The sequence below is a fragment of the Cucurbita moschata genome, unplaced genomic scaffold (assembly GCF_002738365.1).
Source record: "Cucurbita moschata cultivar Rifu unplaced genomic scaffold, Cmos_1.0 Cmo_Scf00006, whole genome shotgun sequence".
NCBI lineage: Eukaryota > Viridiplantae > Streptophyta > Magnoliopsida > Cucurbitales > Cucurbitaceae > Cucurbita > Cucurbita moschata.
In genome coordinates this window covers 4,394,262-4,406,397 of record NW_019268522.1, presented here as the reverse complement: position 1 = coordinate 4,406,397, position 12,136 = coordinate 4,394,262, and the positions used below count along the sequence as shown (strand labels likewise).

Here is a 12,136-nt window from a genome sequence, read left to right as displayed (position 1 = left end):
CCGGAAAACCCGCGAGTTTTCCGGCGACCGCCGAGTTTCGCGGAACCCACGCGAAACGACGGCCACAGCACGCCCACCCTCAGCCCAGCATCTTCAGAACACCTGCAAAGGGAGAAAAGAGAGAAAATTTCGAGAGAGAGAGAGAGAGATTTTGGACAAACGTCGGCGAGTGTTCAGTTTCTCTGACGAGCCCTCAAACCACCCTTAAATCGACACCAAACGACCTGTTACTACCATAAGAGAGATCCCTAACGAAAGCACAATAACTCAGGGTGCGTTTTGTGTTATTTCGTAAGCGTCGTCGTCGGTAACCGATGTCAGAAAATTAGGTTTCTTAATCGATTCTTAGATCTATGGCTTCTAGGAGCTTTTAGGCCGCAACACTCCCAAAAAGGAAAGAAGGACGACGAACAAAGAGGAAAAGGGAAGGAAGAGGACCGAAATCGGCAACGGAAACGCCGCGGGAAGGAGAGAGAAAGCTCGCCGGAAAATCGGCCAAAGTCGGGTAAGGAAGACGAGATCCACGGATCCGGGTCAACCCGAACCCAGAACCCGGGAGAGCCAGCCCGTTCCTCCCTTGGCCTCTGCCTTCGGCCCAGCCCAACTACAGCGGCTCAAACCTTAAACCGGCCCAGAAGCTACGGTTCAGTTGAACCAACCTAGACTAGACCCACGGTCCAATTGAGCCGGCCTGCAAACCAAACACTTGCGACCCAGCCCAGTAAGCCGAGGCCCAACGTTTAGCCTTGGCCCAGTAGCCTTCCACATCCCGCGACCCGAACCGGACTGCGACCCGCGCTTCGACCCGACACTACCGCCCGACGTGGCTTTCTCTGCTACTGCCACGTGTCACACAGCGGCGCGGCAGTCCCTTGGCTCGACTCGGCGCAAACGGCTCGGGCTCCCTCCAGTGACGCTCCGGCGGCTCCAGCAGCTGTTCGGCTCGGCTCACCTATTTTCAGCCCGGTTTCCACTGTTTCGACCCTCCTGGATCTGTTTTCGGCCCCGATTAAGGTATCCGAGGCCGTTTTAGAGCCGTATTTCACATTGTTAGTTGGATTATTAATTAAAATGTGAAATACTAACAAAAGGTGACGAACGGTGGGATATGAAGCGAACTCCAGCAACCTTTAGAGCAACTCTCGAGGAACGAGAGCTTACGTTAATTAAATTAGGGAGTACTTCGGCTAAGGCCAACCAGGTAAGTGGCCTTACTATAGGATAGGCTAAATAAATTATATGATGCTTGATGATATGTGCTAGTATATACATATTTTGTTGAGTGACGCTTGATATGTTTGACGCACGTTGTGGCATTATGATGAGCATGATGATTGCATGATTTTTACCTTAATATGATGATGTGTTCCATATTGAGCATGCTAGATGATGATGAGTGCCATATTGCATCATGTCGTTAGATCGACGTAGGACACAACCCTAAGAGCATGAAAATGATATTAATATAAATATCCACGAGTATGCGTTACCTAGAGTAACAAAGAGATGAGACTAGAGGGTTGTGTCAGAAGAGACATTACGATGGATTTAGAGGGACCTCATGCATTTTGTATGTTCATAAGCATAGGGCTACTTCCCCTAGAGATGATGAGTGCGGACGCGCACCTTATGATGAGCGCGAATGCGCACAGGTGCGAAAGCACACAGATGAGGGTGTTCATGAGGCGCATGACACTATGGGGTTCTGCTGACCTCCGGACGTCGCCACAGATTAGCTTGACCAGAGGGTCCAGGGGGTGTGCGAGCGCCCTGAGGGCTCACACTCGCACGTGTGAGTCGTGTGTAGGGAAGTACTACACGTCCAATTTGTCCGAGACTGGAGGCCACCCGTAAGATGATTAGAGATAGGTCCCTAAATCATGATTGCATGTGTTTGTGTTTGCATGGCCCCCTATAGTGGGGCCACTTACTGAGTATTCTTTGAAATACTCAGGCCGTGTGTCACATCATTTTTCAGGTAAAGGCAAGGCGCACTTGTACGGAGGACGGCGGCATCGCGAGCAGAGACTGTGGCACGTGCATAGGGTAGACTCATATTTAAATTTCTAGTCTTAAGTTAGAATAGGTTGTTTTGCATTTCATTGTTTTAAATTATTTTGTATTTGTTTTTGTTTCTCTAAATTTCAGTATTTCATATTTAAACACGTAAGACCATGGCAGTGTTTTTCAGAGGAGAAGTTGTTTTAAACATTTTTTTTTTTCTGAAATTTTCATTATCAATTATGTTCATGTAAGAGTTATATTTCCGCATTATAGATGAGCATGAGACGTTAGTAGCGACTCTGAGTATGTGGAAATTTAGCGTCGTTATATTTTCGACCTGTTTGGCACCATTCCGACCCTCCCGAACTTGATTTCAACCCCATATAAGGTAAAATAAATCATTTTAAGGCCACATTTCACAAATTCAAGTTGGAAATTAATTATGTTTGTGAAATACTAACGAAGGTGTCGAATGATCCAATAGGAACCACCACCAACGGAAGCATAGGACGTATACGAGGAGCTAGGAGCTTACGTTTATATTTTAGGGAGTACTTCAGCTAAGGCCTACCAAGTAAGTGGCTCACCCGTCGTAGGTTACACGTTGAATGTTGTAGGTTGGCACGTGCCCTTGGATTCGCACGTGTCATTGAATTGTATGCTAGCCTGTTATAATCAATTAAGTACGCTTGTGAAATGTGAATGTATGTTGTTTAAGGTGATATGATGTGCTATGTTTATGACATTTATGATATGTCTGGATTATTCTGGCTTGAATGGTACTATAATGCTGAATGTAAACAGCATATAATGTATGACATGAAATCACGATAAATTGCACAAAATGTAACCCCGTTAGAATTATGTATGATACGTAGACTGAAAAATAAGAAATGACATAAAACATGAAAGATGAAAGCTGGTTTATATACATTAATGATAAAAGTATAAATATTGGGGACCTCATGCATTATGTGTGCTCATATATTGGGGGGATACCCCTATTCCATCACGAGGGTACGGACGCGTACATCCAATGGTAGGACAACGATCGTTATGTTTTGCATAGTGCTGCCATGATGGTTACTAGTTCTAACGGGTGTCCGGCCTAAGGAGCTCCCAGAGTATGATCGCCCGACAAGGAAAGTGGTCGAGCGGTGTGCAAACTGACTGGTAAGTCCATACTCGCACGTATGGGCTGTGAGTAGAGTATATGGTACACGTCCAAATTACCCGTTAGGACAGCATCGTAGGAAGATAGATTGAAAGATAGGTCTCATCATCTCATTTGCATGTGATTGTTGCATAACCCTGATAGGGGGCCACTTACCGAGTATTCTAGAAATACTCAAGACTCGTGCTACTATATTTTCAGATAAAGGCAAGGCACCTATGTGAGATCGATGGCGGCATCGCACATCCCGGGATCGTGGCACATGCATAGGATAGTTGTTTTCCATTTCGTAGTATAGGTTAGTATAGGTTGAATTTCATTTGCCTTCATAGTATAGGTTAGTTTAGGTTGAATTCCCATTTGCATGCATAGGATAGTATAGGTTGAATTGTAATCGTGTAATAAATCATAGGGTAATATATGACATTTACTTCAGCGTTGTTCTTTTTCTTTTCTTTCCCTTGTATTCGTTATTCATGAGGTAATAAAAGGCAAACTTATGTCGTATTTATGATAAGAGCCCATATAAGGTAAATTCCGCATTTAAAGTATAGCAATGACCTTAGATTAAATAGGTAAAATATATGAATGGTTTAAGAGTTTTTTTTTTTTTTTTTTTTTTTTTTTTTTTTTTTTTTTTTTTTTTTTTTTTTTTTTAATTTAAGATTTTTTATAAAAAAGTTGAAGAGCATTTTTATATATTTTTTTTAAAAAAATTAGGATTAATAACTTTCTATTAAAGGGAATTTTTGACACCTTCAAAAGTTTTAAGAGTATTTTTAAAATGAAGTACTAACTTTTCATCTAAAACTAACTACAAAGGGTATTTGAACGAAAGTTTTACAGTAGTTTTAGGGGTATTTTTATTAATTTAACGGGAAACAATTTGGTAAATTGTGCATGACCTGAAATTAATACTCCATCGGTTTGGAAGTAACATTATTTTCTCTAATGGCCTCAAAGATCCTTACAACAGTGGAGGGTAAGTAAGAACATTATTTAAGCTGGTACCACCTTCAAAGCTTCAAACTATTAATGGTATGGGGTTTGGATCACAGGGTATTGCATAATATATCTGAGAGCATTGTTGCTATCCTCACGGCTAAATGTAATGCTTTCATCATAATTTGATTAATTATTTTACATTTCATACCGTTTTTCAAATGCTAAAATTGTGATTAATACAGGCTCCCATTGCTTAGACTTACAAGAAGGGAGGGAGGATGATCGTGAATGGTTGATAAGCCAAAGGAAGGCTGAAATGGGCATAATTGATGCTTGGATCTCGAAGTATTATGTCGATCTCTTACAATCCAACCAAACTCTCGATGCCCATTGATATGTGCACTCAAGAACGTCTAGAATCCTTTTTAAATTTGGAAACGAGTGACTTAATATTGATCAATTCGTTAGCTGTGTTTCTAAGATCAGATAATCGTGTTTGATGGCGGAGAACAATGGTCTTTAAAATGCTTATTACTTTCTAAGAAGGATATTTGCATTATTACACTAATGCAAGGTATCCTATCAGAATTCCACTGTTAAGCGTGCTTGGACGAGAGTAGTACTAAGTTGCACCCATTTTTATTTCTTTACTCGTTATTTCAATTTCTCTCCGTTCTTTTCTTCATTTCTTTACCAATGACAACTACTCCTACTGTTAATCTCACGCCCATTGCGTTTCTTCTCTTCGATGTGTTCACGTGGGCCCCACTAGCCATTCTGAGCACGTGCGTGCACCCACCTTCGCTGCTGAAGGATAAGAAGGATACTTACGGAAGACAGAGAAGATTAAAATAAGAGGAAGAAATAGGAACTATGTTGTTAAGGATAGTTGACCGTTCATTATAAGGCAAATATCTATTGTATTACGTTACCGCTTACCATATTTGCCCTTTCATTAAAAGCAAAAATATTGTATTCATTTATTATTTTTATATTATTTGTAATTTACCATACTTGCCTATTCGGCTCGTATTTAACCTATTTTTATATTCCTCCTTATTTGGGAGGAATTTGAGATCGAATAAATAAAAACTAAATAGAATAACCTAATCCATCGTTAAAAAAAAAAAAAAAAAAAATTATTATAAAAATAGAAAATTCAAACAGTTAGAAACCAAGCATAAGCCACGTGATTTTCACGAACCATAACCACATATCGTTATCCAATCAGAGAGCAAAATATCAATTAATTTTTTTTTAATTTTTTTATTTCAAACATTATCCAAAAAAAAAAAAAATTAATTTTCATATAATATATAAACAAAATACACGTGGTCTTCTACTTTTGGAAGCTCCGGTACCTGCCAACGTAAAAAAGAAGCTCGAAGCCTGGTTTGAAGTTTAATGTTCATAACCAGACACCTTGGATCGCTCTCCAATGCCGATCTCTCCATCCCTTCAACTCCTTAGATTTCCTTCCCAGGCACTATCCTCATCCTCTCACCACCGTCTCATCTCTGATCTTGCCTCTGAATCGCGCTTCTTCCGATCTCCATGGCTTGCCTCTTTGGCTCCGTTGCGGAACTGCCGGATGAAGTTATCGTCGACAACGAAATGTTTCTCCATGTCCAATGATGATGAGAATTGGAGTGATTCGGAAGCGTTGGTGTCCGATTTGGACGTAGGGGGAGATCGCGAGGATGATATTGGTGTTCAGCAAGAGAATCCTGTGGCCACTGTTGCTTCTGCGCAGACGATTGCTTCCTCGTCGCCGAGTGATTATCTGTCGCTGGCGATCCGAGAGCTGGTTTATGAGGTTTGTTTTTTCTTTTCTTTGATGAATTTTGCTCTTTGTGTGAATTGTGACGTTTAATTGCGTAGTGAATTTCTTATTTTCTTTCTCTTTTGCTGTTTGAGATCTATGAGAGCCTCTTCAAATTACAAGTCTGCTATTGCCTATTCGTCGTCAGTTGCTAATTAGGGCCAAACTTTTGTTTTTGTTAATGTTGAATAACATTTTGTGGAATGACTTCCTGGCATTCTAAAATCACATTCGAATTTTGATGTTAAGAGTGCAAAAGGTTTATTATTTAATTTTTAAACAGTTTAAAGTGCTAATCCACTAGTAATTTATTGTGTAGTTTAGAACTTTATTAACTCGCTAAACTTTTGATCTTCAATGTAGTATATCTCATCGTTAGGGGTTCAAATTCTCCTACCCTATACGTTGTCGAACTCAAAAATAATTTTAAAGAATGTTAAACACGTTAGGAACTATTAAAAACCAAAATTGACAGTTCATCTAACTTAGTAGTTTGACCTTTACAATAAACCACAATCAATATTTTTACTCTAAAAAAAATTGCAGGCTTTTGGTATGATTTTATATCTTAAAAATTTATGTTCATTTATTTAGTTTGTAATTTATTTTTCAAAATAATTTTAAAAAGAGTTTCAAAAACAAAAAAATATTTTTGAACTTTCAGAACTTGGTTGAGATTTCATATTGTGTTATTAGAAAGTAAAAGTCTAACTAATAATTATATGTAAACGTAAAAAGTTGTAATCAAATAGGGTCGATTGTAGTGTTTTAGTTTTATTGTTGTTATTTTTTGAAATGTTACAGTAAAATTATAAGAGAAGGTTCAAATTTAGGTGAGACAATGTCTTATCATTTGATATAGCTCAAGTCAGCTGTCCACTGTGGTACTTGGTGTGGATAGTTACTAGTCCCGTATTGAACTTCTTGTATTATTTCTATTTCTTTTCCAAATTTATGTTATTAAATCTTTGTATTTATTAGTTCCTTTTGGGAAGCTTCATAGAAGCCAACAGAACAGAATATTATTAAAGCTCTGTAAATCTGAAGTTTATGTTTTTTATACTCTGTCATATGAATGACCTTCATAGTGCCTCCACCTGCCAAAGCTATAAAGATATTGTACACCAACATTTGATTTGTCAGAGGATAACTCATATCTTACACTTGGACATAACTCAACCAATCGAATCCCATCACCACAAATGGTTGAACTAAAAAAACTCATATTTTAAGAATCTCAATAGCCATCATGCACTGTCAAATCATAGCCCGATCATAGAAAAGATGCAAACTTATGACTTTTAAGAAGTTGAACTTCTGATATTCACTTTTCTTCCACAAAATTCCCTTTAAGGGCTGCATGTTTACAAAATTTCAGCTTATGTTAAGACCTTGTGTTTTAATCGACCACTGAATGAAGGGTTAGTTATCGTTTCGATTCCTCATATTAGATCTGGATCTTGATGCCTTAACCAAATGGTTTCCTGTTAGAGATTTATTTGAGGATAAGGGGAAGTTTTTTGTTAGAGATTTATTTGAGGATAAGGGGAAGTTTTTACTCTCAATGCTCATCTTTATTGTCAACTTAGGTGGTAGAGGTTAAAGCCAATGGAGCCATATCCACTAGGAAGATTAACAGACGCCAGCTGTTGAAGTCAAGTGGTGAGTAAACATTTCCTGAAATTTTAGGTTCTCGTTTCAATTCTTAGTTTCTGGATGTATACTAATAAAAACTTGAGTCTGTGTTAACTTCTTCTCTATACTTGCGCTCTGAAATATCAATTGCTACTGGATGTCTTACTGGTCATCTTTAACCCTACACGATTATTAACCGTGGGATAACAAATAGGATATTATGCTACATTTTATTAAGAAACTATATATTTTCCATTCATTATTTTTCTCTTGTGGACATTGTTTAACCATCAGGGCTTCGTCCACGTGATGTTCGAAGTGTTGATCCATCTTTATTTTTGACAAACTCAATGCCTACATTACTGGTATATTGATTTCCACTTTTATAATTGCGTTGATATTCTATTGTGAATAAAAGCTTTTCATGTTGAATCATTTGCATTTGGCATAAAAATTTGTAATCAAGAAATGATACTCAACAAAGTTTTTCTTTGGTGGTTCACATCGCAGGTTCGTGAACATGCTATTTTGCTTAATCTGGGTTCGCTTCGAGCAATAGCTATGCGGGATTGTGTCCTTATATTTGATTATAACCGGTATCCATCTAACTTAAAAGTGGCACCATATTTATTTGTCATACAAAATTTCGCCATTGCAATTCTCTTTGCATATATTTTCAGTCCTGGAGGACAAGCTTTTATTGAATCATTGTTGCCTCGATTGAACCCAAAAAACATGAATGGAGCGCCAGAAATGCCATTTGAACTTGAGGTTAGTAATTCTTGTAAATATATGTATGCTTGCTTCATATAATTAAAGTTGGCAGATGAAAGAAAAATTAGCTTATGAATTGCGATATTTCCGTACATCTAACAATAAGAAGTTTCCTAACTAGAATTTGGTCCAGAGGAAGCTTACCCCTAGAAGCAATGAAAAATTACCACTACCTTTGAGCATTCTTATACCATTTGAAGTTGCTGAGAAGATCTAATTATTATTGTGAGCAGATAGATCAGCTTTTGGATTTGGTTTTGTTCATATATCCTGATCATAAAGGTTTAAAAATTAGAATCAGTGTTGAGAAATAGAATTGGGAAGGTGTGTGTATTATCATTCATATTGATATCCTTTAAATAAGATACAAACTAGTACAAATGAAGAAAATATAAAATAATTAAATACTGAGAATAAAATAAAATATAATGTAAATCAAATCATAAATAAAAGATATAATATCGAAGATATATTCCATAACTAAACATATTCTTCAATATCTCAACACTCCTCCTCAAGTTGGAGAGTGTATGTAATCACATCCAACTTGTCTTTACGAGTGTAGGTCAACAACATGCGAGTTGTCTTTGAGAAGAGAGTGTAGGTCAATAACACTTTTGTCTTCCCTGTAATGAAAATATCCTAAAAAATAGACCGCAATGATTGACTCTAGGATTAGTAACTTGTCCCATTTAATTTGATTTGGAACAAGTGATTATCCTCCTTGATCACTTCTTGGTCCATGCATAAATGCTTTAGAAATAGACCACAATGATTGACTCGAGGATTGGTAACTTGTCCCATTTAATTTGATTTGGAACAAGTGAATATCCTCTCTGATCACTTCTTGGTCCATGCATAAATGCTTTACTGGATAATAACACCAAGATCGATGCTCTGGATCACTTGACAGGTTGTGAATGAAAATACGAACATCTTGAATATGTCACCTTTGAGCTTGGTGAGCAATTTGAAGATGCTTACAACGTATTCTTGATATTGGATGATTGGCGGCTGTAAAGGCTTCACTAATTGAGTTAGGGTTTGGCTTTAGGTTTAATACTCCCCTTGGACTCAGAGTCCAAGGGGTATTAGAAATACCAAGATCAGTGTGATATTAGGAATACTAAGATCAGTGCTGAGTCCAAGGGGTATTAGAAATACCAAGATCAGTGTGATATTAGGAATACTAAGATCAGTGCTCTGATACCATGTTAAGAATGAGAAATAGAATTGGGAAGGTGTGTGTATTATCATTGATATTGATATCCTTTAAATAGGATATAAGCTAGTAGAAATGAAGAAAATATAAAATAATTAAATAATAAAATAAAATATACAGTAAATCAAATCATAAATAAAAGATATAATATGCTAAATATATTCTTTCAATTATCTCAACAATCTGGCCTTGAGAGGTGAGTGAAGTTTTCCTACCTTGAGAGGTGAGTGAAGTTTTCCTACCAATTCTGAAGCTTACATTGAATTTTTTCTACGATGGAGGTCCAAATATCAAATTTGTTTAGATTACCGTTGAGGGGAAGACCCAAATAGGAAGTCGGCCATTTCTCAATGCTACAACCTGCTACGAAGTAAACTTCTGCACTTCCAGATCATCTTTGAGCTTCTAATATCAATCTTTGATTATTGTTTAGACCTGAGAAAGGCTATAAAATTTGACGATATTGAACGGATTAACAAACTCACTTCAAGAGCAATTGAGAAAAGAATAGTACAAAACTTCATAGAGAACCATTTATCCGACCTTGTTTATCCATTAGTAATCATGGTATTGATCATTTGGTCTAACTCCCCTAAAGGGCTTCATTTTCCCCTATGATTTTCCATTGGTGACACTAGAATAACTGGCACTGAAGAGACAAGCATTCACCCCACCTCTACATAGAGCACACTAAAGCTTTTGGCTTCCATGATAGCGTTTACAAACTTAAATCAACTTTACGAAATGCCTTTTCCGGATCCGATTTGAGGTTTGATCTTTTCAATTTCCTTTTTTAAACATCACTGAATTCTAGACAAGAACAATTTTCTCTCGAAAAGCTGATTGGTATTCTGAAATTGTTTAGATCCTGTAGATCCTGTAAATATTTCAAGAAAAACTTTGTGGGTACTGATTTTGAACTCAGTTACCTTTTTTGCACCACAGTTTCTTGGAATAAGAAATATGTACATCTATTTGATGCTCGTTGCTCTCTTTAGTATTGTCATTTAGAAAAGATCGTGGAACAATTTCAATAACTTAAGCACAAGAGTGTTGCAATCTTTTCTGAAGAACACTGCTATAAAATCACCTAGCCTAGCGGCCTTGCACATACCACACTTTGCATGTCTTTTAAGATAATGCCTCCATAAAACTTTTCCAGCAGCTTCCTTTACCGATCAGAAATAGAACTCCAATCAAGATTACACCGGAAAACCATGCTCTGGGGACCTTAGTAAAGAAGGAATTGAAGAAGTTAAGAAGCTCATCCTCAATCTCCCTATCGGTTACTGAGGTTTCTACTTTTAAATTAGCAATCTATGAGATTAAGAACTTCTTCTACCTTCTATTAGCCGAACAATGGAAGGAAGAGAGATTCTTATCATGGTGCCATTTACATTTAGGTCTTTGCCTCCAAAAAGGTTCTTCTTAGTGTGAAATTGAAAAACTGGAACTGAGGTTGAGCCTAGTGTCCTCTGAATGGTCTAGGGAATAAGAATCCTCTAAATTGTATAAGGCCTTTTAAAACGAAAATAAGCCTTTTTTTAGTTAGTGAGAATTGCCGACAACCTTTTTCTTCCAAATCTTGAAGGATGATTATAAAGCTTTCAATTTTTTTCATAAAACGTAGCACACCCAACCTTGCATAAATGCCGGAATTTTCTTGATGATCACAAGTCACATGTTTTCTAATCTGAAAGAGGTGAGCCCACATTTGAATCCCCCAGCTCTCGAGTATGATTTTAAAGCTTTCAATTTTTTTCATAAAACGTGGCACGCCCAACCTTGTATAAATGCCGGAATTTTTCTTTATAATCACAAGTCGCATGTTTTCTAGTCTGAAAGAGGTGAGCTCACATTCGGATCCCCCCAGCTCTCGAGTAGGATAGGAAATGATTAGTTGTTTTCTCTAATCTTGAATCCTTGACGTAGCAAATTTAGGGCACCACTTTTGATTGGCAAGAAATCTTCAAGAGAGTTATCAGCTTGCCAAAAACCTTCATATTCCTTGTGGGAATATAATGTAGTAAACTCGAACAGGAACAAACCATATATTTGAAGGGAAAGCGTTATATTTGAGGAGAAAACTTGACGAAAAGAAAAAAGAAAAAGGAACAGACTGCAAATTAAAGTTTCTCATAATTAAAAAAAGGGTTAAATGACAAATTTGGTCTATGTGGTTTTGAGAATGCTAGAATTCAGTCCCTATAATTTTAATGTTAGAATTAGTCTTCATAGTTTGATAAAACCTCTATAAATAGTTCCTTCTGTAGGCACAATATATGAAAGGTGTAACAAATCATAGAGACTATTTGTTAGGTTTTTTCAAATCCTAAGGATGAGATTCTAGCTTTTAAAACCATAGTGATTTAATTCTAACTTTCTTCATAGGGATCAATTTTATTATTGAACCTTAAAAAAATTGGACTAGTAATGGAAAATGTCTTCCTTGAATCGGTGGTGCCAGTAGTTCATGGTCATCATGTGAGCTTTTGAAGCATATTTTCTCATAATTTGCATTAGTTTTGCTTCTTTGTTATTGTTTTTTTTTTTTTTTTTT

The 12,136-nt window shown here is 37.0% G+C and overlaps 2 protein-coding genes across 3 annotated transcripts in view; both read left to right on the top strand.

The window, feature by feature from the left end:
* The window catches only part of LOC111444394 (lysosomal Pro-X carboxypeptidase-like), a 29,650-nt gene extending 25,024 nt beyond the window's left edge, over positions 1–4,626 (top strand). The window contains exon 10 of the mRNA XM_023082487.1: positions 4,592–4,626. The gene's annotated coding sequence lies outside the window, so the exon portion shown is untranslated. The remainder of the gene's footprint in view (positions 1–4,591) is intronic.
* Positions 4,627–5,472: 846 nt separating this feature from the next.
* The window catches only part of LOC111444295 (magnesium transporter MRS2-11, chloroplastic-like), a 14,253-nt gene continuing 7,589 nt past the window's right edge, over positions 5,473–12,136 (top strand). For both annotated transcript variants that reach the window (XM_023082339.1, XM_023082338.1), the window contains exons 1-5: positions 5,473–5,939; positions 7,535–7,607; positions 7,875–7,945; positions 8,091–8,176; positions 8,261–8,351. In XM_023082339.1, the coding sequence (XP_022938107.1) occupies positions 5,562–5,939; positions 7,535–7,607; positions 7,875–7,945; positions 8,091–8,176; positions 8,261–8,351 (699 nt within the window). In that variant the 5' untranslated portion in view covers positions 5,473–5,561. The remainder of the gene's footprint in view (positions 5,940–7,534; positions 7,608–7,874; positions 7,946–8,090; positions 8,177–8,260; positions 8,352–12,136) is intronic.